We start from the raw sequence: 27455 nt of genomic DNA, 5'->3' as shown, positions 1-27455 counted from the left end.
ACAAACCAAAAATAAAACAATTCTTGGGCCTGTCATATTTAGTTATCACAAAGCCCCCACATCAGGAGCACCTGAGTAGCTCAGTCGTTAAGCGTCTGCCTTCAGCTCAGGTCATGATCCCAGGGTCCTGGAATCGAGACCCACATAGGGTTCCCTGCTCAGCGGAGAGCCTGCTTCTCCCCCTACCTCTGGTGCTCTCCCTGCTTGTTCGCTCTCTCTCTCTCTGCTCTCTCTCTGTCAAATAAATAAATAATATCTTTAGAAAAAAAAAAAGCCCCACATCTAAGATCAACCCACCAATCATACCACATGATTGGGCCAATATTTTAAGTTAACTTTTTTAAAAAACAAGTATTTGTTTAGGAATAAAGATTCAAATTGTGTCAGAAAAGAAATTCTCAATGGGGTTGAATTCACCCCAAAACAGGTCTCCCAAGTCGAGGATGTGTGTTTCATGTGAAGAAGGTGGGAGAGCATGAACAGAGGAGGGGAGTGGTGGACCACTGCCTTGCTTGAAGTTGACTAAAAACTCCATCTAACAACTCACATTCAAATCTTGCTCTGAGCTTTCTTTCCCTCTTATTTTTAATACAAAACATTAAATAATTAGTGAAGTGTAAAGTTCTAAGACAATTAACATTTCCATGTGACACAGTTACTAATTCAGTTATGTGACTACACTGGAACTAGTGTTTAAAAACATGGGTGAATTTTGGCATTTTTATCTTCCTACAAATCCCCTCATTCACTTGCCCATATATTTAGCCTGAAAAGAAGGAATGGATTAGATAGAATTTATTCTTCTGAATAATCTTTAAGCTGAAAAATGGTCTAACTGGAATTCTGTTTCCAAGCCACAAATGTCAAGGGTAATGTGCATAGCTGTATGTGTAGGTTGGATACACAGAGGCTTCTAGGGGCCCAAGAGCCAGTCTGGGACTTTGTGTGAGCACTAAATTCTCATGGAAAATTTAAAGAAAGAAAAGAAAGGCATCACTAGTGGAAATCTTGAGCCTGGGACACTCTTAGGGCTCTGGACTCTAGTAGCTCTCTATGAAGCAAACTTTTTTTCACTTACTAAAAACACAAGCCATAATGTATATAAATACTGATCACTATGGTGTATACTTGAATCTAATACAATAGTGTATGCTAATTATTTTTCAATTTAAACACACACACACACACACGTGCATGTGCATCTGTAAACATGTGCGCCATTTCCCTGTGTGTCACAGAAGGACTCCTGATGCTACTTCCTACTTCCAATCTACTCAGAAATACCCTGACAATTGGTCCTTCTGGTGGGAGGCCAGTTCTCTTTGTTCTGAAGGCAATCATGAGGTACTGAAACAAGTAAATATGATAGACAAAAAAACAAAAACAAAAAACGGTTAGCCAAACATTTACAAAGCAGGTTCAAAGTGAGGGCAATTTTTTTAAATTGGTAAAATATTTAAGTCAACATTTTTTCACCTCACTTTAAACTTGTTTTGGTCATCCTTCAGAATAAGAAATTAGAACTCAAACACAATTGGCCTGCCCAAGCATGAACAGGGCAAGACAATTTCCATAAGCTGTTTCCTTAAAAAAGATGTCCACTGTGCAAGAAACCAATCCTATTGGCATTCCATAACCATTGGACTTAATTAACCTCTGCTAATAATACAATTTAATTGTATTAAATAAATAAAAGCAATAGCATGATCCAACCTTGCTTTATTCCCTTCTCTCCTATCTTCTTCCATCATTTAATTCGGAATAGACTATTGGTCTAGTTTGACTATTTTATGCAACTTAGCGAATGGAAAAGAGGTTTCCAAATGCCTGAACTAATCTGGACCATGATTCCACTGTGAGCTGTAGTTCTATGAACTGTGCTATCATCTTAGCTGAATGCTAATACAATATTCTTGTTGTTGTTCTGTTGATCTGTTGCATGTCAACTGCCACATGTATGGTGGTCACATATACCATTGAAAGTTCATGCCAATTAAAAATAAAATTATAATGAATTTAAAATCATACTTTATCTACTTATGATACCTTAAAACTATCTGAATTACAAAAATTGTTAATAATTACACAAAAGAAAACAAAACTAAACTTACACCATCCGTTTCGGTCTTCACTTTCAATTCCATTTCTTTCATGTTTTTTATACTCAGAGTCTTTGCCCTAGAATTCAGTCAGATCAAAAATAAAATGGCATTTCCTAATCACTACATTAACAATGAAAATGTAAAAAGGATGTCATTTTATCTTAACAATTAGAACTTATCTGTAATGGTTAAAATCCTACATCCCATTTGTTCATAAAACATTGGTAAATCTGTATTTCTCTGGGATCCTTGGGAATAGAAAATAACACTGGAGACATCTAAGTAGAGATTAATAAATACAATTTACCTCATCTGGGTTCCCAGAGCCCCATATGTCCAAGCCACAAGAGGTAGATTGACCAAAAGAGTTATAAGAGAGTGTATAGTGTTTGGGAAAATCTTGTTTTAGGGGAAAAAGAAGTAAAGAGGGTATCAATGGCAAGATAGGACCAGATACTGATGAATCTACACAGATAGATTTCTACAGAAATCTCTTTATAGACTCTATAGAGGTAAAACTTAAAATTTTTTGAAGTATATTATTTCACAAAGAATTTCAAAGGAAGGATGAGAAATGAGTAGAAGCATTATCAGATGATGAACACCCAGAAAGTAGAAAAATAACTGGTCAAAATAGGGGAATGGTTTACAGATGTTCAATAGAAATCTTCAATTAATTATCTAGAGTTCTTCAATAAATTATCTAGAAGAAATTTATATATATATATATAATTTATATATATATATAATTTATATATATATATATTATATATATATATATAAATCTGGCTTCTGAAAAATTAAATTTACTGAAGTTATTTAAATTTCTAAATGATTAGATTTTATGTAGCCATTGGATAATATATCCCCTTCACTTGATTTAAAAAAAAAACAACTCCGTGACACAGTGTATGGCTATGGGTTAATTTATTTACTTTGATAGATTTTATATATTCTACTTTATAGTGTGGACAAGATATTTTTCTTCATTAAGACCAATATTGTTATATTGTTTTATATATATATATATATAGTTATATATATAGTTATATATCATATGTAGATAAACGTTTTCTTTTCATCTCTAATTCTCTGATACCAACTAAAACATGAGCGTCGCATGAAATATTCCACAGAAATAAAAGTAACTGGCAATACCATTTACTTTGCTGTTGTGTCAGAATAGACAGCATTTAAGTAAGATCTTACCTCGGGAAGCGACCGATTACGATAGCTAGGGTACAGACCACACCGAACAGCAACCCCACGTTGGCAGCAAAGCATATCGTAAATACATATGTAGTGACCCAGATGCCCTGGAAGAGAAAGAGGAAATAGAAGATGCGAGCCCTTTGGTAATTCTCATCTTTCTCATGATTGCCAAATTCCTCACAACCTTATTCTACATTCCTGTGACCAAATCTCTCAGCAAGAATAGATTATTTTTAAAGTGGTGAACAGAAGCCCGGGAACAGAGAAACAAATCCTGGTCCCATCGGACTCCCAGCAGAAAAGGTGGGGAAAAGGCACCTTCTTTCATTTCTAGAAATTGCCAGCCCTTAGTTCAATCCCCAACAACACTTCCTTTCAGATCTATAAATAGTTAATGGTTAAAATGACTGAATCTAACACTACCAATGCCACTTTTAGATCAGCCACTATAGAGATTGTTATAATTTTATTTGCAAGGGGCGACTTCTTATGAAATTGTGAAAGCTGAAAAATCTGGGCCAACTTAGGCCTTGGGAATATTTCAAAAGATGGCAAGAAAATTCTTTTTCTCCTTTAGTTGGGATTCCAACACTATTACAGTTTTGTCCACCACCTGAAATGACAATCTATCACAAAATATTGTATTATAGTTGACATTTCTAAGTTTATTGTTGGCAAAAAAAAATCTTTAAAAACAAAATAATTTGTGAAATCCAGAAGGTGATATTTTCTAAACACAATATCCTGCATTTATCAAATAGTAGACCAACAAAATGTTCAAGCTCTCTCTTTTCTCCAAATTATTTGCATCACTTTACCTATGCATACAATTCTCAGTTGATTTCTTTCTATCCAGATGGCTATATTAGAACTTTAAAACATCTTCAACAACCTAATTCAATTTCAGATGCAAATGAAAAAGTTAGAAACTTCTCTATAATCTGAGGATAGCACAGATTTTTGTGGGGCGGGGTGAGAAGTTTGAAGCAAATGTTTCTAAATAGCATTTTTTACTCAAAATGCTTCTCCTTTGTATTATTTATCTAAATGGAACTTGAGTGGTTCTTCATGATGGGCTATTTTGAAAAGCTAAGCCCTTGGAAGCAAATGGAGGGATTTTTATCTATAAAATTCCTTTTGATATAGAAGAAACAAACATTCTGGAGTAAAAAGAGAAAATATATTTTAAGTGTTCTCATGTTCAGATCTATCACCAAGAAACGTAATGCTAAGTTAGGACTTATTATGACATCATCCTCAGCCTGTCATCTCATAGGTTAGACACTCAGATGTTTTTCCTCTATTCAGGCAAAAAGACAATTATTTGAGTCTTTTATATGTATATGGTGTAATTTTTCCTCCCTACTGTATTACATTATGCTTCATCACATACAAAATAAGGCTGCAAGTTTTTGATCATTACGTCAACTTGCCATGATTGCTTTGTTTCTTACTCATCCCTTAATGCTGACTGAACCTGCCCGGGTGTGGCAGAATAATAATAAAATATTAATAAAGCTTTATAAGTCCAATTCCTCATGGCCAACCTCCATGATTCAATATAGCATAGGGAATTGAGGATCCTGGTTCCTGCCATTTAAAAAAACCACAGAGCCCAGAGGCCATGATTCATCAGAGCAACCAAAAATTTTGGTACCATCTGGTTCTATTTTTAAAGCATATTTACTCTCCCACAACATCGTCTATTGTAAGTTGGGTTCACAATGCTTAGTTATTTCCTGGGGCTACATTTATAGCTTTGAAAAAAATATCAAATGTAAATTAACAACATAGCCAGTAAACAGTTCTATTGGTTAGAGTAAGTCCCAACACTATTCTGTAACAATTTCTATTAAAGATCCAAATGTTGGTTGTCACAGTTATAAGGAATTTGTTAACTCCCAGGCTCCTATTTTTTTTATTATGTGTTCCCACTTGATCCCTCTTCTATTAGCACTCACAGCCCCTAAACACAAGCTAACCCCAAAGCTGACCTCAAGTAGGAAATACATAAACACATAAACCCTTACACATTTGAGCAGCTACTCAAATCACTTCACCTCTTCCCGATCTGTTCTGGTGATTGATATACATTATATTTCTGTAGATGTGAATTCTATTCCCACTGCTCAGTTACTCAAACTCAGCTCTGAGCCCATGGTCTCCATTTTGGATTCCTATTTCCTCATTACCTCAGACAGGGTTTTGATCTACAGCTCAAAGTGGAATCATTATTAAACTATAAACAATTTAAAGAAATAAAAATTTCTAACTTTTCATGTGATGACTGCTTATATGATTTTTTTAAACTTTCAACCTTCAAATTATTTTACATATATACACATCTTTGGTAACTTCACTTCCACGATATTTTAGGTATATTCTATCTATTGAGTAATCTGGACATATTCTGTCTACTGGGTAATATAACCTATATCCAAAAAAGTCTGTGTAATATTCTCACTATAAATGCTATGCCAGATTGTATCCCAATCACCCATGGCTTCTCACTGTTGAACTCCTTAGCAACTAAGAAAGACCTGTCCACTTCAACCTTAGGAGGCTTTGTCAGGCTAAACCCAACACCTCATTCAACCATCATTCATCTGTTAGATCCATGTCATCTTTCTCAACCATACTTTTTGCCCACACCATACTATTTACTCCAAATTTTCAACTATCATCTCTATATAGGATACTACCAAGTCTGAGCTATTAAACCATTTTTCAAACTGCCAATATCTTCAAACTCAAATGCAAACTCATTAAATTCACCCCAAAATCTCCCCTTCCTTCAATGTTCTCTCTCGGTTTTAACACTAATATTCTTCAAAACACTACAATCAGAAACGGTGGAATTATATGTACTATTTCTCTTTTTTCATCTACTTGTCCAATCATTTCCTATCAACTATTAATTTAAAAAACATCTCAAACCATACCCCCTTCTCAATTCATAGAGAATGCCCTAGTTCACACTTTACTATGGCTTGCCTAGACTATTCTGACAGCCTCCTATTTAATTACCTGCTTTTGTTATCAGCACTGTAAGCCATTTGCTATACTGCTGCTAGGATTACCTTTTTAAGTATAGATTTAGATAGGATATTAAAGGCACTTTTACTCTACTACCTTCTATTGAAATCCATCCAAAACAATATAAAAAATGAATATATAGGGAAGAAAACCCACGTTCAATGAAACAAGAACATGGTCACAACTCCTAACTACAAAATATGGTGTAGATTTCCCAAATACTGTGACATTTGTAAGATATCAAGGAGGACACTGGAAGCCAACACATTTACCCTCAAATTTCAATCAATTACAGATTTCTTCATGAATGTCACAGTTTTTAAAAATCTATATAATAATTTTCTGATAAGAGTTCTAAGTTCTGGGGCGCCTGGGTGGCTCAGTCGTTAAGCGTCTGCCTTCGGCTCAGGTCATGATCTCAGGGCTCTAGGATCGAGCCCCACATCGGGCTCCCTGCTCGGCGGGAGGCCTGCTTCTCCCTCTCCCACTCCCCCTGCTTGTGTTCCCTCTCTTGCTGTGTCTCTCTCTGTCAAATAAATAAATAAAATCTTAAAAAAAAAAAAGAGTTCTAAGTTCCTGGGGGAATGGTGGGCCACCACAGAAGAAGGAAATGTACCCATATGATACCTATTTTATACCATAGAAAGAAGAGCAGTAAAATGAAATGCCAGTTGTCTCACTTACAACCTAGCTTCCTAAAAAGGAGACTGACAGAGATGAAGCAACATGAAGAAGGGAGAGAAGACAGCAAGTGTCAGGTCACAAGAGAGCCTGTGACTGTGAGGTTTTGTTTCAACAAGACAAATCTTCTGATGATATACCTAAATCAGAGCTGTGGACTGCTCCATCTCAGTTCCTACCTCCTGCCCTCCCCACATTATTTTTCAGCAAATAACTAGATCTACTAAAAATGCATTATAATCATAAAAGAATCAGTAAGGGACTTATTCATAGAAATGGGGAAGGAGACAAAATAACAAAACAAAGACAGAGGATAGGTTTAGACATGTAATAGGCAATATAACCCCCCAAATACACAAAAACCCTCAAAAATAGATGTGAAGATTCAAAGAAGAAAAACTATATTTTAAAAAAGGAAAACTGAAAGAGATTTAAAAAAACAAGCTGGAAGAATTTAGAAAAGAATGTGGATGGAAATAAAAACATTATAGAGATAAAAGCCATATTTAAAGCTAAAAAAAAAAAGAGAGCGAGCAAGAGAGAGAGAATCACAACTAGAAATCCATAACAGAGATACAGTAAATAGTCCAGAAAAACCACACACAAGCTCCCAAAAATAATCATAGGAAAATGTATAGATACAAAGAAAGACAAAATAAAGTCAACAAATACATAATTCATTAAAAGAACATACAGATTTGAAAAAATACTCAGAGATGTATTAGAAGAAAAATTTTGTATGTAATCCTTAATTCTGAGATCAAAAGGATGCATCACTCTCATAGAAACTTGAAGCTGGGTGTTCAACCCCAGGAAATATTCTGATATTATTACCAAACATCATGGGCAAGAAAGAACTTCACTGAACATCCATGCAGAAAAACTAATTCACATAAAAAAACAAAAAAAAAATCATGTTGAGCTGTGATTTCTCTATCCTATCCCTCAATACCTGAAGATAGTGCCAAGTCTCAAAAGTCCTGTGGGAAAGCATTTTAGACTCAGCCAATAACTTCCTTCTAGTATGGAAAAAAAACAAACTGACATGTAGATATTTTTACCATCAGCACCTCAGGGAATATAAAACACATAAGCCTTTCTTGAAAAACTACTTGATGATGACATACAGAAAACAAAGAGATGAATTGAAATAAGTAACTTGGGAATAAGAATCTGTATTCAAAAGGAAAAAAAAAACCCTAAAGGTAACCACTAAATGCATTTAAACAATCTTCTGTGTTCTATAACTGAATGACATCATCTTCCTGCAGTGACGTTCCTAACCAGAAACTTAGAAGTAGTTCTAGACTGATGCACTTTATATGATGAATTGGTGGTGAGGACAAATTAATGCAATCTCTCAAATATTTTTCAACTCTATTTCTTCCTCTTGAACTTCTTGGTCTCAGTTGTGTTCCAGGCCTTCCTCACTTATTTGGCTGACTACTAAAGCAGTTTCATCCATCTTCCCCAAATTACTCAAGTGACCCTTCTGATACATAAATCTTATTCCTATTTCTCCTTTTGGTGATGTCTCACTGCCTTCAGAATGAAGTGTAGTCTTCTTTATAGGACATGAGCAACCTTCCCAAGTCTAACTCATTCTTAACTTTTGCAACTCCATTTGTTACTACTCCCACCCTCACACTAGAGGTTCTACTCATCATTTCCTGGAAGAAGCCTTCCCTGACATCATTTCCCTTCCAATATGGTAAGGTGCTCCCTCTTATGTAATTAATGAGTTCCTTAGAAATACCTTTATCGTAGGGTTATCAAATAGCTTGTTCAATAAGTCTGCATCCTCTAATTTCTCTATTTCCATGTGCTACCTCACACACAGTACCTTAAAAAAGTCACGATCCTCCATGAGTCTGGCTACTTTTAACCCTTTGGCCTGCCTATCAAATACTGTTCCTTCAAGTGTCAGTTCAAATTTCAGCTCTGCTGTCAGACTCTTTCATATGGACCCAGTCCAAATTAAATGCTCCAGCCTTCATTTTTTTCCCCAGAACAAAGCTTGTACTTTTGCTTCCAGGTCATATTGTATCATGCCTTGCATAATAAGTTGATGTGTCTATGTCTGCTTCCTGCGCAAATATAAGTGTCTGGAGGGGACATATAGTTCTTTATTTATCTTTGCATTCCCCATGGCACCCACCCCTGTACTTTGGTAGGGTAATACTGAGCCTTGGAAGAAGTATTATGAAAATAGGCACCAATACAAATAATCCTGAGCAAAGAATCTGAAGGAGGGGAAATATATAGATAACTGCATTTCAATATGGTGAATGTCATAATAGAGCTAAACAGAGGGTACTTATGAAATACTTTACCCATACTGGAAAGGGAAAGTATTTTGGACGTTCCTGCATAGATACATTTCTCTAGAATAAGTATGTTAAACATTTCTGTTAGTAGAAGCCACACTTGATCATTGTTCAGTAAAATTTAATCTCTTGCTGGCAACATTCTATTAACATAATGCTCCTCTCAATATAAGCCCTTCAAAACTAAATTCATGAGACTTTATATTTAGAAGGAACATGGTCACTGTTAATATGTTCAACCTATATTAATGCAACACATTTCTTACCAATTAATGATGGTTTTTCATATCTGTTCTATTAGTGTGTACTTCCTTGATGAGCTTCATTTCCAGGATCAATTCATAATGGAAATTGAGAATCCCCAATCCATTCAAGTTAGCTAGCATTTCATTAAAAGTTCTCAAACAACACATCAATCAAAATTTGACAAAATTCCATTTCTGTTTCTTATAAAGACATTTTATATTTTAATGCCTTTATTAAGAGTTTGAAAAAAATAAATGGTAGCTTATGAAGTGCACAAGTCTCAAGTGGCAAAACTATTTTCTGCAAATAAAAATATTAAAGTTGATTTTGCAATACATGTTAAAGCCAAAGAAAGAAATTTTAGGTCAAATTTCTACTTACCCAATCGATTTTATCCACATTCCAATATTTTTTTAAGTCCCGAAACTGTATTAGCATTCCCTTCAGTCCCACGACAATAATACTTGCAAGAACACACTACAAACAGGAAATAAGTTGGTGAAGAAATAAGATAAAGATTTTAATCTGAATTTAAAATGACCAAGGTATTTTTATGTCTTTGTTTGTTTTTAAAGTACTTACTAGAGAAAAGTAATCACCATTTAGAAGATTAAAGCAATATTCATTTTGTTTAGAACCTATTATTGTACTTTAGGAATATAATATCAATTCTAGAAAATCACAGTCTAAAATTTATGCCATTGTAAAATACAAGAAAGAAAAAAAAGAAAAGTAATGAATTATAAGGGTGCATGTTATAAAGCTGAATGTCCTCTTAACTTTAAAATAATTATCCACTGCCATCTGAAGTTTGTTGCAAAAAATTAAGTATTTATATTATATATTTCTTTATAATTGCCTTCAACACCAATTATCTGGTTTCACCTGAAGATATTTATAACTCTCTTGAAAAGTGAACTTGATTATTGGAAGATCCTGCTGTGGAAATGACTGATTCTCATTATATGAATGAAGATTTAGAACAAGAGAGGAATGAGATGGTCTTTGGCTCTCTGAAGATCAGGATCTTACTTGGGTCACTTTGGTGCCCCAGGCTTATGAAAAGCACACTGGTGTTCTGAGTCACTTTGTATAAAGATATCAAGGGTGGCAAGATGTATTTTGTTCCCTGCTCCCTTGCCCTACCCACATTTTTCTAACAGTCCAAGTTCTGATAAAATTCTTCCCAAGTCTGTGTCTTATACCAGAGATTGCCCAGTTCCACCCTCCAAACGAGCACAGAATAAATCTAATTCCACAATGCCATTTTTACACATGGGTGTAAGAAACACAAAACAGTCAAGGTCCCTTCCCATTCATTCCCTATCAAATGTGGTCTCTGTCCACCACCCCCTCCGTTCAATCATTACTTCTGTCACATGGTTTTCAGATGTAGGGCCACTGAGGTTACTCTTCTAAGACATTTTAATATACAGTGATTTCATTTAAAGTTAAAAAGTAGATAATGAAAAAGTACTACTGTACCATGGGCAGCCAGTAAAGCAAAGGTCCTACTGAATAGATGACTATCAGGACAAGAATGCAAGATATTAAACAAGCCACCTGTAAAATACAAGACAGATGAGAAAGAAAGCCTTGAACTTTATTATTCCAAAGTTATAGGGGGAAATAAAATTCTTAGTTCATCTTGATTATAAGAGACCAAACGTTGGTGCATGATTGTTAAATTGCATAGACTACCATTATCTATATTTTGCAGCTGAGGGAACCCAAACATGACAGCTGACAAACTGGTGCAATCAAATTAAGTCAGTGATGGGAGAAAAGCAATTCCACACAAAGAAATAGGACACCATCAACTTTTATCACACATCACAGAAATGGCTTTTTTTGTTTAATAGTGAAAGTGACATTTCAATTAAAAGTCCATTAGCCTGTTGTTGTTCAGCTTGACTCTCCTCATTTCCTAGCGAGTTGTTTGAATAATAACTGAATATGCAGCTTAGGGTTTTTCTCCGGCTGATGAAAAATTTCCACTGAAGCACTTACTCTCTTTGGAGTTCTTTGTTAGGAAGGGTTCTAGGATGAAGCAGTTATATGGGATTATAGGAGCAGTCTCTGCAGTGAAGTAAACTTAACTTTATTAATCCTGAAGAGTCATTAATACCATGTTCCAACCAACTCAACTTGCTGACAAAAGGCAATTCAGAACACCTGACTCCTAGCTACGCTCCACTTGATGGAGAACCTGATTCCACATAAGCAAATGTGCATGACTTAGTAAAAACATTTAGATAACTGTCAGCCTAAGGAGAGAAAAGAGGGCTTCACAGGACCACAGAGATGCCCAGATATCATTATGGAGATAGCAAGTGAATGAGGATCTAGTAGGATGGCTAAAATTAAAAATAAATATGTAAACAATTAATCAATATCAAAGGTTGGCATGGACTCAAAGCAAGTGGAGTTGCCGGACATTGCTGGTGGGGATGCAGCAGAGTATAACCACTTTGAAAGGAGTTTGACAGTTTCTTATGAAGTTATGCATACACTTACATGTGTCCCAGAACTACCTAAGAGAAATGAAAACATATGCCCATGCAAATACCTATATGTAAATATTTATAGCAGCTTTATTCATAAACACTAAAAAGTATAACTGAAATGTTCACCACTTGGTGAATAGATAAGCAAATTGTGGTACATCCATACAACAGAATATTACTCAGCAATAAATAAAAAGAACAGACTATTGATATATGCAACAGCATGAATGAAACCCAAAACCATTAACCTGAGTGAAAGTAGACACAGGTTCCTTTCATATTAGTGGAACTCATCTCTAGCACTCCCCAGCATATAAAGAGGAAAAAAATCCTTCTATGGGAAATAAGTCATTAGGAAACTAAAATCACTTATAAAACAAGTCATAGTATACCAAACTGTTACGGTGATCATTTAGGAATAACTGGCGATTTTACGTAAGAATTTTTAAACAACAAAATATGTCTGACATTCCACTAGGCTGGAGAAAGCCCGGTGTCAGAGAGCAGCAGATCATAGGATTCATTCAGATAGCTCAGTAAGTGAAGTATGTTTATGGAAAGAAAAGGATACCGAATGCAAAGGTTTATTTATTTCATGACAAAGGATAATGAATGGCATGCACCCCTTTTGTGGGACTCTTCACTCAATTCACTTACAAGTGAAATGTCACTTTCACTATTAAATGTACTTGAAAATAAAACTCTTAATCTTAGTTGCAGATATGAACTTTGGACAGCTACAGTCTAAACTCCTTTGGAAGGGTTTGAGGCACAGGGAGGCAAAGTGACTTGCCCAAGGTCATAGAGTTTGGGAATTAGAAGGCATATGGATTATGAGCCAAAATGGGACCCATAAAGCCAAACATATTTTAAGGTTCCTAAATATCTTATAATACACGGAAACTGTTATAGAAATCACAACCTAACTGAATAATTTTATTTTAAGACAGTAAACTACAACTACCTTTGGGCTTTTCTCTAACATTTAACTGACCTTTTGTTTACATGATGCTTTGTAGGTACATCAACAATTGTGTACTCACTGAACTACAATTTCAGTCATTGTCAAAATAAGTCAAGAACTAAATGGATGTTACTTCCAAAGGTGACAAACTATGGGTGAAAATGATTATTTGTGTACCTTCGATGGTAAGTCACATAATGAAATAGACCATATAAGCAAATGGCTTAACTACTTCAAAGCACTTGCCTCATCCCTGTTGATGCTCTAGTTCAAAAGATAATTGTATCTAATTGGACAAGAAATCTGTATCAGTTCTGCCCAGTGTATCTACTCGTCAGGCATAGAAATCAATAATATAATAGTTTCTGCCCTCGATGCTCTCAAAATACTGACATTCATTGTGTCCTCAATCAAGACCCCCAGATGCTGAAATGTAGATTTGTAAAAAATCTTTGAGTTCATGCAGTCCAAGCCATCATTCATAGATGGCCAACTCGGTAACTGTGCACAATGGTTGAACAGTGATCAGATATTTGCAGTGCCATCCCAGACTTCTCTAACTTCAGGTTTCTGGAATAACACAGTTGAGCTATATTTTCAAGTATTATCCAGTTTCTGAATATCTGTTACTCTGCATATGAAGTGCTGCTTTTTATATATCTCTGATCTACCAAGAGAAACATTTTAAAGGCAAGTTGCAACCAAAACAAGAAAGAACCTTGTTCCTTTTTTTTTTTTTAAGATTTATTTATTTGAGAGAGAGAGAGAGAGCACGCACACCGGGGGAGGGGCACACAGGAACAGAGAGACAAAGAGAATCTCAAGCAGACCATCTGCGCTAAGCACAGAGCCCGATGCAGGGCGCAATGTCATAATCCCCAAGATCAGGACCCAAGCCAAAACCAAGAGTTGGGTGCTCAACCAACTGTGCCCCCCAGGCACACCCGCCTTGTTACTCTCTTTCAAACTTCAGAAAACAAATGCCACCTGAGTGCCCTCTTCTTAATAAGTTTCAGTTTGGCTTATACTGTTAACCAGTAATGAAAAGGGTTCACACCCTTAGTTATGCACAGGGCAAACACTGTCTAGGTATTTTACTCTTCGTCACCTCTTTCCATGCCATACGAACTAAATGGCTAGAGTTTTTTTGCTCTAAAATCTAACTACTCATATTGAGTTAATTCTGCATAAAGGATAATGGAATCGGCAGTTTCTTCTTTTACATTACTATCCGTCCGGTATATGCTGTAGGTTGCTTACAAAGATGATTCCGCATTCGTGTTACCCATACCTATATATATATAGACGGCTGGAGGAAGGGTGAGGTGCCAGCCATTTCCTTCCTAAACGGGTGCTAAAGAATGCAAAGTCGGTCGACTTTGTGCACAGCTTTGTGGAAAGTGCTGGAATGGCAAAAGTGGAAAGGGCAGCAGGAGAGAGAGAGGATACTGGGTAACTACGGCTACAGTTAAGAAGCTTTAAAGAAGTTGGAGTCAATAAGCCAAATTTGAAAGACTCAAAGAATACAGCTTGGCAAATCAGAGCCTAGAGGCAGCTCTCAGGGTTGCAGAAAAACTTCTGGCTGTGACCAAGCTTCGCCTGCAGCTGATGCGGCCTCTCATCCTTCATGCTTTGGTTATGCCTCCCAAACTGCCGGCACATCACCAGGGTATCTGCTCTGTTGGAAGCAAAGGGAAACGCGTAGGGGAGAGAACCCGGGCACACTGTGCTCCCTCCCATATTACCGTGCCTCAGAGGGAAGGACGGAAGACCTGCAACACTTCTTCGTGCTCTATGTCTAGGCAGCACCAAGACCTTCTTATTCCTAGATACCCATGCTCAGCATGTCACATCTTAAGGGAATCACTGTAAAAAGGGTTTCTACGTGTGGAGGACAGAAATATATTGGCCTCGGGGCGCCTGGGTGGCTCAGTTGGTTAAGAAGTTGCCTTCGGCTCAGGTCATGATTCTGGGGTCCTGGGATGGAGCCCCACATCGGGCTCCCTGCTTGGCGGGAAGCCTGCTTCTCCCTCTCCCACTCCCCCTGCCTGTGTTCCCTTTCTCGCTGTCTCTCTCTCTGTGTCAATTAAATAAATGAATAAAATATATATATATATAAAAAAAAAAGAAATGTATTGGCCTCTTGGGCACCTGGGTGGCTCAGTCGGTTAAGCTTCTGACTCTTGATTTCGGCTCAGGTCATGGTCTCAGGGTCCTGGGATCGAGCCCCATGCGTGGGCTCCATGCTCAGCAAGGGGTCTGCTTGAGGTTCTTGCTCCCTCTCCCTCTGCCCCTCCCCCACCCCACTCTCTCTTGCTCGTGGGCTCTCTCTCTCTCTCAAATAAATAAATAAAATCTTCAAAAAAAAAAAAGAGAGAAAGAAATGTCTTGGTCTCTGACCACGGCACTTGGGGTTAAATGATTAGTATCTTTTCTTATTTCAATTCAAACATTTTAATTTAATTTTCGAAAACACTGAAAGGCTTTACCACCAACGCTCTTGTACGTAAAATGTTCCTAAATGCACTAATATAGCCACATGTAGCTCTTGGGCATTTGAGATGTGGATAGCCCATATTAAGATAGGCTGGAAATGTAAAATACACACCAGATTTTGAAGTCTTAGTACAAAAAGAAAATAAAATATATCACTGACAATTCTTAGATAGATTCTTTGTTTAAATAATATTTTGACTATATTGGGTAAATCAAATGTATTATTAAATTAATTTTAGCAGCTTCTGCTTTTTAAAATATGACAACTAAAACATTTAAATTACCTATGTGGCTCCTATTACATTTCTACTGAACAGTACTTTCCTAAAGTCTGTGATCCTAAGCCTGGTTTCAAATGGGATTTTCCTGACTTCAAATGTACTGTATTAAGTCCCAATAAAAGCTGCATGGCTTCACCTATCCCTTTTAATGTCAGCAAAACCCACTAGTTTTATCATTATCAGATACTTTCATTTCATTCATTCTTATCACACATAGTTACTGAACACCTACTATGTGCTGAATCCTGGCTAGACACTGAGGATGTAGTGAACCGAAGCAGACAGGGACCCTGTTTTCTAAGAGCCTCAGTCAAGGGTAGAAGGCAGGCTTCAATCATATAAATCACACTGATGAACGTTTAATGTCCAGCAGAGCTAAGGACCCTGAAGAGAAGAACAGTTGTGCCAGAAGCAGCAATGGGATCCGAAGCATGGGAGGAGTTATCTTAAAGGGTAAGCAGAGGCAGCCACAACAGAGGCCACGACAATTGCCCACAGGAAGGAAGAAGGATCATGGGCCCGAGAGCTGGGACAGAGGAAGAGAGGAGTCTAAGATTAGGCTGTAGAAGGAAACACTCAGAACCTTGTAGGTAACATAAAGGTGTGAATTCTAAGACTTATGCAAAGCCTTTTAAGGGCTTTAGGAGGAAATAATAAGTTCATATTTACATTTGAAAATGGTAACTTTCTACAGAAATACCAATAATATTTCCAAATAAGAAAGATTCTATTGCTGAAATAATTAACAATGGAAGGTGGTTCCCACTGCTCCTTTAATTAGTTGTCATTAGCCTGAAAGTTAAAGAGCTCTTAGGTCTTCTAGATTAATTTACTGGGGATAACTCTAGTTCCTAAAAGAGACAGAGCCATTTAAGGGGTTGTTTTGTGAAGTCTTGTCACACAGAAAACGGGTTTCACAAATAGCCTATTTAAAACAAAACTTTTGGGGTGCCTGGGTGGCTCAGTCGTTAGGTGTCTGCCTTCGGCTCAGGTCATGGTCCCAGGGTCCTGGGATTGGGCCCCACATCAGGCTCACTGCTCCGCGGGAAGCCTGCTTCTCCCTCTCCCACTCTCCCTGCTTGTGTTCCTGCTCTCGCTATCTCTCTCTCTGTCAAATAAATAAATAAAATCTTTAAAAAAAAAAAAAACTTTTAAGACTTGGCTTCCCCAAGTGCCTTCTTCATGTCAGTTATCAGTTATACCCACATATCAAAGGTCTAAAACAACTTCCATGGGAAAGCATCCTCATTCTGGGTATACCCAATAAATCAGATTCCTTCTCTGTTCAATATAATGGGAATTGTTGAACTGATTAGTGACCATCCCAACAAGCAAAACAACATGAAAATACTCTCCTGCTGAGCTTTGTTTCTCTGAACTTGTGTTTTGTTAGATTTCTTTCATTTCTTCTGAAGTCTAGGATAAAACACCATGCAGAAAATAACTCTGAAAAGTCATTAGAAAAGTTCTGTTGCTCTTATCATTCAAACATGTGGCCCGCACAACAGAGAAAGCGGCCCCTCCATCCCCACCCTATCAGTCGAACACATGTATGTCCAACTAGAATGGTTAAAAAAAAAATCCAAGATTTAAAAATAACGTTTTCTCAACGTATTTTCCCCTTAGACATTCAATCTTTAAAGTTACAAAGATTAAAGAGACAGTTTTTTTACTACTAAATTAATTGGAAAAGTAGTAAAAGCCTAAGGAAACTCCAGGTCTGATACACACTCAGGTGGAAGACATCTCACATTCCAACCTTCTCTTGTCCATGTGATGGATGAAGATGCTAACCTGTTCAACATCCCCAGCAAGTTGGAGGGGCAACTTGGAACAGAAACTGCCTTTACTGCATCGCAATCAAACCAGGATATTTTAATATTAAATGTCAAACAAAAGGTTCTGGAAAGATTTTATTATAATAAAAATATTTAACGATAATAATAATGCCATCAATGATCATTGTTAACATTGAAGGAGTATTTATTTAGTGCTCAGGCTTTGGGCAAACTAAGCATGTATTAACTCATATAATCCCTATAACAAATACTTTACCAGCCAAGTCCAGTTAGGCTAGAGAGGTCAAGTTACCTGTGTTAAGTCACTCAACTACTAGTGATGGAGCCAGACCACAAGCCCAGGCTCTGGTATGCCCTTAGCCAATTTCTTTATTTATCTAGCCTGAACATGAAGAGAGGAAATCGAATATACTCCCCCCTTGTGAGAAACCAGGTGGAAACTACTATAGAATCCTAGAATTTTATAGATAGAAGTGTCTTCAGAGTCGGGGATGATACTGAGTACACTACGTCTTAAACATTCAAATTTAGCCCCCAAACACTTGAGAGTCCAGTTTGCAAGTGTTCATGCCGGTTCACATGATAAACCTATGCTTGAAGTCACTAGCTGCATAAAAGCTAATCAAACTGTCATGTAAAACAAGGTTGAAAGAGGACGTCACATCTCAGCTCATGAGTTGTGGCAATTATCTCTGAAATTATTATACATTCAGAACTTGTTGCTGCTTCCTTTCTGCTCCACGGTACATTCATCAGTAATTTTATTAGTTACATTTATGCTATATTTTAATTTCCATTTACCCATCTTTCTCTTGCCACTTGCCCCCAAGGTCAAGAACCATATCTTTTTCAAATTTATTCTTCTACAACCCCCCAAAATGACTTAATATAAAGTAGACCCCTAATAAATGTTTGAATCATCACATAAAATGTTTTATAAATTCTCATTCAATTCCAATGTTAATAAATGTGAATTGTTTTAATAATGGTTAGATGTTAATATTAATTTCTTATAGTAACTTTACATCTGCATAAATTTTTGTATATGGAACAGTACTTAAAAGTGCAAGGTTTGAGGTTGAGGTTGATCTATTTGGGTTCAAATCCCAGCTCTGCCACTCATGAGCTCTGTGACCTGGGTAAGTTATTTTAACCCTCTTTTCCTCAACTCTCTCATGTGGAAGCTGAGGATAATAATTATACCTCCTCCATAGAGTTGCCTAAAGGTTAAAAGAGTCCATTTATATAAAAAGTATGACATATTTAATATATGCCTCCACCAATGTTCCCACCATCATCATCATCAAAACAACATCTTCATTATCACCACTGTCTGCCTACTGGTACCCAGCATAATACCCGGTATATAGCAGGCTCTCAACAAATGTTGAATTGATTTAAGTTCCTAAAAATATATAATTGTTTCCTTAACCTAAAATGTGCACAGACGACTTCTCACTCGTGTATATACTTGTACATCTCTATAGACAGAAATGTCAGCGTCAATGACAGATTTTACATATAATTGATTTAATTTTATTTAAAGGAAATGAACAAGAATGGAAAATTTTCAAATTGGTTAGATTACAAAACACAAAATCAGCAGCACCACTAGAGGGAGCTTTATTCAAAGATTGCCAACAATAACCCAGCCACTAGCAGGATTTCTGTCTGCTCACTGAGTCAACTGGGCTTCTGGAAGGATCATTCACAAGAGAGAGAGAAATAGACTTTCTTGAAACTAGTTAAAAAAAAAAATTGAAGGAGTGAAAATATTCTCAGGACTTTAGAGAGGAGCTCAATTTTCCCCCTTTCCAAAAAGGAGAGCAACCAGCAGTTTCTTGGTCCATCCTAACATTGAAGTTACCTGTGTCTTCGCCCCTGTGCTGTACAGACCAGCAGTCCTTCCCATGGCGGCAGCACTTGGTATGCAGAAGAAAAATGAAGGAATCACATTGCTGAGGCCATGGGCCAAGAATTCCTACAAGATTGATAATAAGAGAATATATTACTTAATCACAATCAACTTTTGGAGACCACAGGGACATCCTGTCAAAGGATGAGGCTCGTTTGCATTCAATTTCTGTGCTCCCCATTTGTTGTGACTTAACCATTATTTAAAAAAAAAAAAAAAATAGCTAACTTTTATTGAGTGCTTACAACAAGCTAGAAACTGTTCTACGCATTTAATGCTCATAACCACCTTCTACGGAAGTACTCCCACCACTCCACCAATGACCTCCACAATGCTAAATCCAGTGGTTATTTCTTACCTACCTGACCTAAAAGTGGACTCTGAGATAGTTGCTCACTTCCTCCTCCTTAAAGGTTCCTTCTAGGTCCTTCTAGGACCTCATACCCTCCTGTTTTCCTCCTACCTCCCTGGCCACCACTTCTCCATTTTCTTTATGGTTCTTTCTCATCTAACCAATCACAAATATTGGACCACTTCTCTCTCTGATCTTAGCTACCCAAATACACATTGACAACTCTCAAATTTACATCTCTAGCCTGGGCCACTCTTCTGTACTTCAGACTCATACGGCCAACCTGCTACTTAGCATCTCCATGTGGATGGCTGACAGGTATCCCAAACTTAACCAAAACGGGTTATTGCTCTCTACCATCCCCGACCGGGTCCTCCCACATTCTTCCCCACCTCAAGTTCCAGTTGCTTAGACCAAAAGCATTAGAGATATTTTTTTACTCCTTCCCCTTTTCCCAGATGGTATCCACATCCAATCCAGAATCCGTCTACTTCTCATCTCCTGTACTGTTATATCCGGGTCCAAGTCATCAAATGTCACCTGGATTATTGCAAAAGCCTCCTGATGTTTTCCTGCTTCTGCTGTTGCCAGTAAACAAAACAGGCAAACATCCCTGTCCTCAGAGAGCTAGCACTCTAGTGAGCAAATGCTGACACTAAACAAGATTAATATGAAAAGCAAAGCAGAGAAGGGAGTGGAAAAATCTGGGTTTAGGATTTTAGTTTACCAAGGAAGGCCTCCTGAGAAGGGAACATTTGAATAAAAGAGGCATGCAGATATCTGAGAGAACAGAGTTCTTGGCAAAAAGAGCATCAAGTACAAATGTCCTGAGTCAGAAACATGATTAGTGGGGCCAAGGTAAAGCAAGGCAGTAAGTGTGGCAAAGACAGAGTGTAAAGGGATATGAGATCACAGAGGACAGGGATGGTGGCAGGTCATGTAGGGCCCTGTAAGCTTTGGAAAAGAGGCATTTTATCTGCACATGATGGGAAGCCACTGGGAGGGTTTGAGATGAGGAACGACATGGTCTGTGTCGTATACCATTGCATCCCTTGTTCCTAGACCAGTGTCTGGGACATGGTAGAGCTCAATACACATCTGTTAAATGAATAAATCTGTGTTTTGGTTTTTTTTTTTTACAGATAACAAAACGGGGCACAGAACCAATTAAGGGCACATAGTGTTAGAGTGAGATTTAGACACAGGTAATAGGCCGTTCATAACCACTATTCCACATCTACCTCTGCAGAACTGTGCAGACACGTAGGGCCACAGGATTGAAATAAGAAACTAGCAGAAGTCAATTCAGAAATATAATCAGTAAAATTTTCATTCTTTGGTATTCTTAGAATAAACCCTTGCACCCTTTAGTTTTTTACTAACACGAATAAGTAATATTAGTGTTATTTTTACTTTGAAATCCATGATTTTTAAAAGTCAGCATGCAATGATAAATATATGTAGATTCTATCCTAAAATCAGAAAGGACATCAAGATGTCCCTCTCCCTATGGAAAAAAAAAATGTATATTATAAACCAACCCATGAAGGCCAGATTTTCAGCTTTCTATGAATGATTTAGAGATTTTTGTTTTGTTCTACCCATTCTTGCTATACACTTAGGAAAGTTATATTTCTCATAAGTTCAACATTCTCAGGGTCTGGTAGTACGGAGTACCATGACACAACAGCCGTGGAGGGGGGCTGAGGCGTACTCCACCTGGTTGTCATCAACTGAATATTTGTATTTTTTGGCAGATCCTTGAGCCAGAGCCAGGGAGGCCACATAGCCGACGAGTGCCACTCCAAAAGCTTCAGTGATTACTGCAGAGAGGACATTCATCGGGGGAGCTCTAGGTGGAGGGATTCTATGGAAAGAAAGACCATACTGAAGTCATCAATTTTCATGTAATTTCTGTAGCAACTTGCACTGAGTTCAACTGTGGTAATGACTACAAAGTTTACACAGAAAAAGTGAAACACTCATGTGAAAACCAGGCAGCCTTGCAGTTAGAAGTGCTTTGTTTTCAATATTATTTAGCAGAAAGGCAAAATCACAAGGATCGCCACAGAGACGGGCTCCAATGCGTCCATCGGCATTTACGCCCAGGTTACGCTACAGAACTCTGACTCGACAAAAATTTCCTGTATCAGAACAAAAGCAAATCTCGAGTGTTCTTTCATTCAAACCTTTCCAAATACGTATTTGGCAGGCGTTAAAAACTGTACTTCCTGCGCTGAGTACTACAGTGTTGTATGCAAACAATGGTTTACTGTGAGCTACAATTCTTGAGCTAATCCCTAAATGGGCCATTGAGTTCATAATCTTAATTATGTTTTTAACTCAATCCTTTCACAGTACACTTAACTATGCATCACATATGTTAAGAAAAATGTCTGTAAAGGCTCCATCTACCCTCTATTGCAAAATACAGTTCCCCAGTTTTAAAGAAGTGTTTAAAATATTTCTTTCAACTAATACCCAGCCATTGTCTCCTTGTCTTTTGAAAACCACTTGAGCCAAGGGACCTTGTTTATTTATCCCTGATGATGCTTTGGAGGACTTACTTCTCCTCCAAAAACAAACAAACAAAAAATCCCTCTGGGGAAAAAGTAGAAGAAAAAGGGAAGATAAATCATGTTGACTTAATATCAGCAAGAAAGTGGAATGTTCAGCCCTCTCAATTAGCTGTTTCATTTAATCGTCCACACAACCCCACCCTGAGTACCACTTGTGCACTCTACGGTGGAGAGAACATTTTAAGAAAGTTTAGGTAAGGCATCTAAATCACACAGTGAATGGTAGAGCTGGGGTTCACGGTCTCTTTTCAATGCCACACTCTTTCTATAATTCCTTCAGAGAATGGGTCTGGAAAGGTCACTCAAAATAAAGGAGAACTAAGGCAGGTGGGGGAAAGGCATGATTTATTTTATCCACTTACTAAAGTTTACACCCAAGAGAAATTGATTCGTAACATTACAGGCCCTAAGATATCTTAATATGATATACAAGAATGCTGCCATTTCAAAGTATAAGAACTTTTGTTTCATAAAAATTGAGCTTGCCTAATTATTAATGACAATAAGCTGACCTAGTCAATAAATTGACTTTTGAAGGTGGAAAAGTAGAGAACCCTAAAGAAAACCCAAGTTGATTTAAATAATAACGATTAGCCTGCATCTACATAAAGGTTACAGGTTAAAGACAGATTTTTTTAATTATCTAATTTATTTAATTATCTTTTTAACCTCTACTGTTCCTCCATTTTAATGTAATTAGAAACCAAAATTTGGGACTGGAAGATAAAAATATAGAGGAAACAACTGTAACTTTGCCCCAAATTTATAAATACCAGTATATATACAGCCCATTAGGAGGGAATAACCCTATGGACACCGCTCTCTTCCCTAAGATGTCTTTGTGTTCCTTCAGGCTATATTTGCCTCAATGTTTTGCCCTTTTAGGGTGAACACTTCTTGTTAACCTTCCTCTTAGGGTCCAGAGGATGGCTTTGAGAAAACCATACCCTCTGCTCTACTTCTACCCTCTCTCACCATTATACACCACCTAGGTCTATGGGGTAGCTATTTCAGATGATGCTTGTGTGCTTTTAGTACGTTTTAAGTGAAATAAAAATAGTCATAAGAATACATGAGTGGAATAGGGAACAATAAATCTCAGAGCATGACTATAATTTGGAAATTCAATGCCCTCCTTTTTTTCCCAAATAATATCTTTGTAAATAATTTCCAAATCTTTTACCTGAAGCAATGCTGTATAAAATCGTTGTCAGCTTCCCTAGTAATAGGTAAACAGTTTAAGAAGTTATTCTTTCTCCATATGTGTATTGTTTGTTTCTATCATTTTCAAATAGAAATTAATTAGAATTTGTCCTATAGAGGGCCTTTCAAAGAAATGAAATCCATAGCCACCTACTCCAAGACCTTTCCTCCATCAAAAACAAACAAACAAACAAACACAAAAGAAAGAAAGAAAAAGACTACATTACCCTTCTGGAATATGACCAACTACTTCTAATCCATATGTGATTTCCATATTGGTACAATAACAAGCAAATGATGCAGCAATAATCTGTGTGGTTCCATTTGAAAAAAGAAAAAGAAAATTATTACTGGCCTCTCAAACACCTTGAAACTATTTCTAAAAGTAAACACTGTTTACGTGTCTCATGATTGTCAAGAGTAATGTAGCAGTTGCACAGACTTTTAAAAATTAAGAAAATCTTAAGAATCAAAAAAATGCCTCTGAAATTTGAGCACACTTGCTTTGCAGTCTCAAAAATCAAATGGCCTCCCAATAATATGGTTTTTCTAATATCCTTCCCAAACTGTCAATCCGATTGTGACTGATTCTGAAGGGGCACAGAATAGAATATGGGAGTATATGTGTGTGTGCAGATATTACAACCAACCTAAATACTTGTCTCCTGGAACACGAAGGAATGCTTTATAACACAGCACGACTTCCCTCTAGGATGCCAACTTTTCAAGAGTTTGAGATGTTGCATTAATATACCTATATAGGTTAGTAACCAATGATGATTTACAGTCTCCTTGTAATTTTGAATTTTGAGCTTTTACTATTTCTTGAAGTAAAATACACTAGTTAATAATATGCTGGACTCACTGTTTTTAAAATTACCTCCATAGAGTCTCAGGTTCCCTACGCTCTATATGACCTACAATTGGCAAGTTCAGGTGTTCTCTGCCTGTATACATCATCACCTTTAAAATGTATGTTCAGAACCCGGTTCAGTCTCTGTTATTCTGGCCATGCCACCCCCATGTTTTCCAACCATTTTCACATTCTCTTTTCATTCTTCTGGTAATTTTAGTAGGTACTGGAAATTTCACATGGTTATGGTATCAGTTTGGTATTAGCTTGTAACTACTTATATACTATACTTTTTTTGTTAAAAAGAGACATACCAATTATCTATTTAAAGTACAAATTTACCGGGCGCCTGGGTGGCTCAGTTGGTTAAGCGACTGCCTTCGGCTCAGGTCATGATCCTGGAGTCCTGGGATCGAGTCCCGCATCGGGCTCCCTGCTCGGCAGGGAGTCTGCTTCTCCCTCTGACCCTCCCCCCTCTCATGTGCTCTCTCTCTCATTCTCTCTCTCTCAAATAAATAAATAAAATCTTTAAAAAAAAAATAATAAAGTACAAATTTACCATACATAACAGAAAAAAAAGGTATAACAAAATCACATTAGCAAATTAAGACATATTTAGCAATTAATGCCCAATAATATTATTTTGTAGGGATTTTTCCAATCTGTGTATTTCTGTTCTCTGTAATGATATTTAACTGAATTTACAGAGGGCTTTAAAACATCAAATAGACTTCAAAAGCAAAACAGCCTTGAGGATTTTTTTTAAAGGCAACAAAACTGTACAGGTTATATTGTTAAACTTAATAAATATTGTGATATAATAGTGTTATCTGATGAAGAATAAGTAGTTAAAAGTTCAGGTTATTAGAATCAGAAGCATTAACATATTCAAAAATTCCTAAGATGATTAATAAATTTTAATTGTTAATAATTTCCATGAAATATTTATATCAGGTCAGAAAATACTGTGAGCTGTAAAAAAAAAATACGCCATAGCCACAAAATATTGGTTCCTTATTGAAAATGGAAGAATATGCGATGTTCAATACCTATAGTCAATATTAAAATTAATTTAAGCCACTGATTGGCTTTCAGACAATGTCTTATTTCCTCACTATATCTCTTTGCCAAAATTAAACTTCCTTTATCAGCTGAATCATTGGTGCCTCTTCAATATTATTTTAATATTACATATGTGTATAAGGCCAGCACTGACCTTAGACTTGGGCAACAGGGGATCCCGGCCCAGGCAGGCCCAGTGCTTTAGGCAGTTCTAATCTGGTCCTCCTCTAACTGTAGCGCTCCCCATAAAATGAGAGCTTTGTAAGGGTGAGGGGATGTGCACGACTCACCGGTACTCATCTTTCTGGACCACACTTTGGATACTCAGGAATCTACAGTTTCCTGCTCCAATGGCCCCAAGCCTGTTCCCCGAGGTTCATCCTCCCAGTGTGGCCCATGAAGAGGTCTGGGGACAGTTTTGGTGATGAAAGAGTAAGGATGTGTTTGGAGCTTGGATACTGGGGCAGGAATAGCCACACATATACATACGAATCCCCTTGTAGGTGAGACAGAGCTGGAGTAGGAAGAGAAGGGTCAGGCCAAGGAGCGGGCTGTCCCCCTGCTGCCTCATTCTGGCAGAACTCAAACAATGGAGAATTCTCTATTCTGACCTTTCAAGGTAATCACTAAGGTGTTTTAGTCAAAATAGGAAAACAGAACCTGTTTTTTGTTTGTTTGTTTTTTGGGTTTTTTGGGTTTCTTTGGAGAGAGAGCGCACGCAAGCGGGGTGGGGAAGGAGGAGCAGGGGGAGAGGGAGACAGAGAATCTTAGGTAGGCTCCATGTCCAACATGGAGTCCTACATGGGGCTCGATCTCACAACGCTGGGATCATGACCTGAGCTGAAATCAGGAGTCAGATGCTTAACCAACTGAACTACCTAGGCACCCCAGAACATGTTTTATTTAACACTTTGATCTATAACTTTTAAGTATTGGGGCCTGCATTAGTACTTTTACCTTGGATCTTGCAAATATTAGGAGCAACCTTGTATAAGAATTACCTCTCCTTTTTTTTATAAGGATAAAGGATAATTCTTACTACTTTTACACTGAATAAGTAATTTTTTTATTACTAGCTCAAGGGCCTTGTTACCTAAGATTATTTTCAGTTTTCGGTTTCATGCAACTTATATGATAAAGCTTCCCAAGATATAATAAGATTTCTTAATACCTATAGGATTTTGGAATAAAATGGTATGTTTCACAGTTGTTGCTGTGAGAACTACTAATAATCACAGTACCCTCCACTTTTACGGCATATTTGAAATACACACAAACACACACACACGTTATATAGATCACATATGTTACATGGATCTCCATAAATTATCGGAGTATAGAATCATACAAGGTCTAGCTATGGAGAGAGGCCATCCATCTGAGTTCTACAGAAGTCACAGTCCTCAGAGATAGTTTCCAACATGCTAGGCTTATCTATTTATGTAAACCTACACCATTTCAGCAATATGAATGAATATTTCAAGGGGTGAAATTATTTAGATACCACTTGTTCTGTACATGTGTAACCCAAAGACCATTAAAAAACTAAAGCCAATTAATGATTAAGTTAGTAGACTGTGGTTGTGTTAACATTACATTTTCAACTTAATGCTTTGTTTAACTAAGAGTTCCCATTAGAGGCTCTTAAAATTTCAAAATGTGTTTTTTTAATGCATAATCCATAAACCTTAAACCATAAACCTTAACGCAAAGTATAATTCATTGTTTTGCCAGGTATAGCAACAAAAAATATCTTAGAGAACCAGCCCTGGCCAGTGAAAATCATGAGTATCCTTTCAACAAAGCAAAATTAGGTCAGTAAAAAAAAAAGTGTTAAAAA

General features: G+C 37.1%; 1 protein-coding gene across 1 annotated transcript in view; it reads right to left on the bottom strand.

Moving 5' to 3' along the window:
- SLC26A7 (solute carrier family 26 member 7) overlaps positions 1-27455 on the bottom strand; it is a 110922-nt gene that overhangs the window by 19906 nt on the left and 63561 nt on the right. The window contains exons 7-13 of the mRNA XM_032421684.1: positions 23928-24010; positions 21638-21785; positions 19519-19632; positions 11090-11167; positions 9986-10081; positions 3312-3418; positions 2112-2178 (exon numbers count right to left, since the gene is read on the bottom strand). Of these exons, the coding sequence (XP_032277575.1) occupies positions 2112-2178; positions 3312-3418; positions 9986-10081; positions 11090-11167; positions 19519-19632; positions 21638-21785; positions 23928-24010 (693 nt within the window). The remainder of the gene's footprint in view (positions 1-2111; positions 2179-3311; positions 3419-9985; positions 10082-11089; positions 11168-19518; positions 19633-21637; positions 21786-23927; positions 24011-27455) is intronic.

This window comes from Phoca vitulina, unplaced genomic scaffold, assembly GCF_004348235.1.
Source record: "Phoca vitulina isolate PV1807 unplaced genomic scaffold, GSC_HSeal_1.0 scaffold25, whole genome shotgun sequence".
Classification (NCBI taxonomy): Eukaryota; Metazoa; Chordata; class Mammalia; order Carnivora; family Phocidae; genus Phoca; species Phoca vitulina.
Note: the sequence above shows the minus strand (reverse complement) of the source record. Positions and strands in the feature narration are given on the sequence as shown.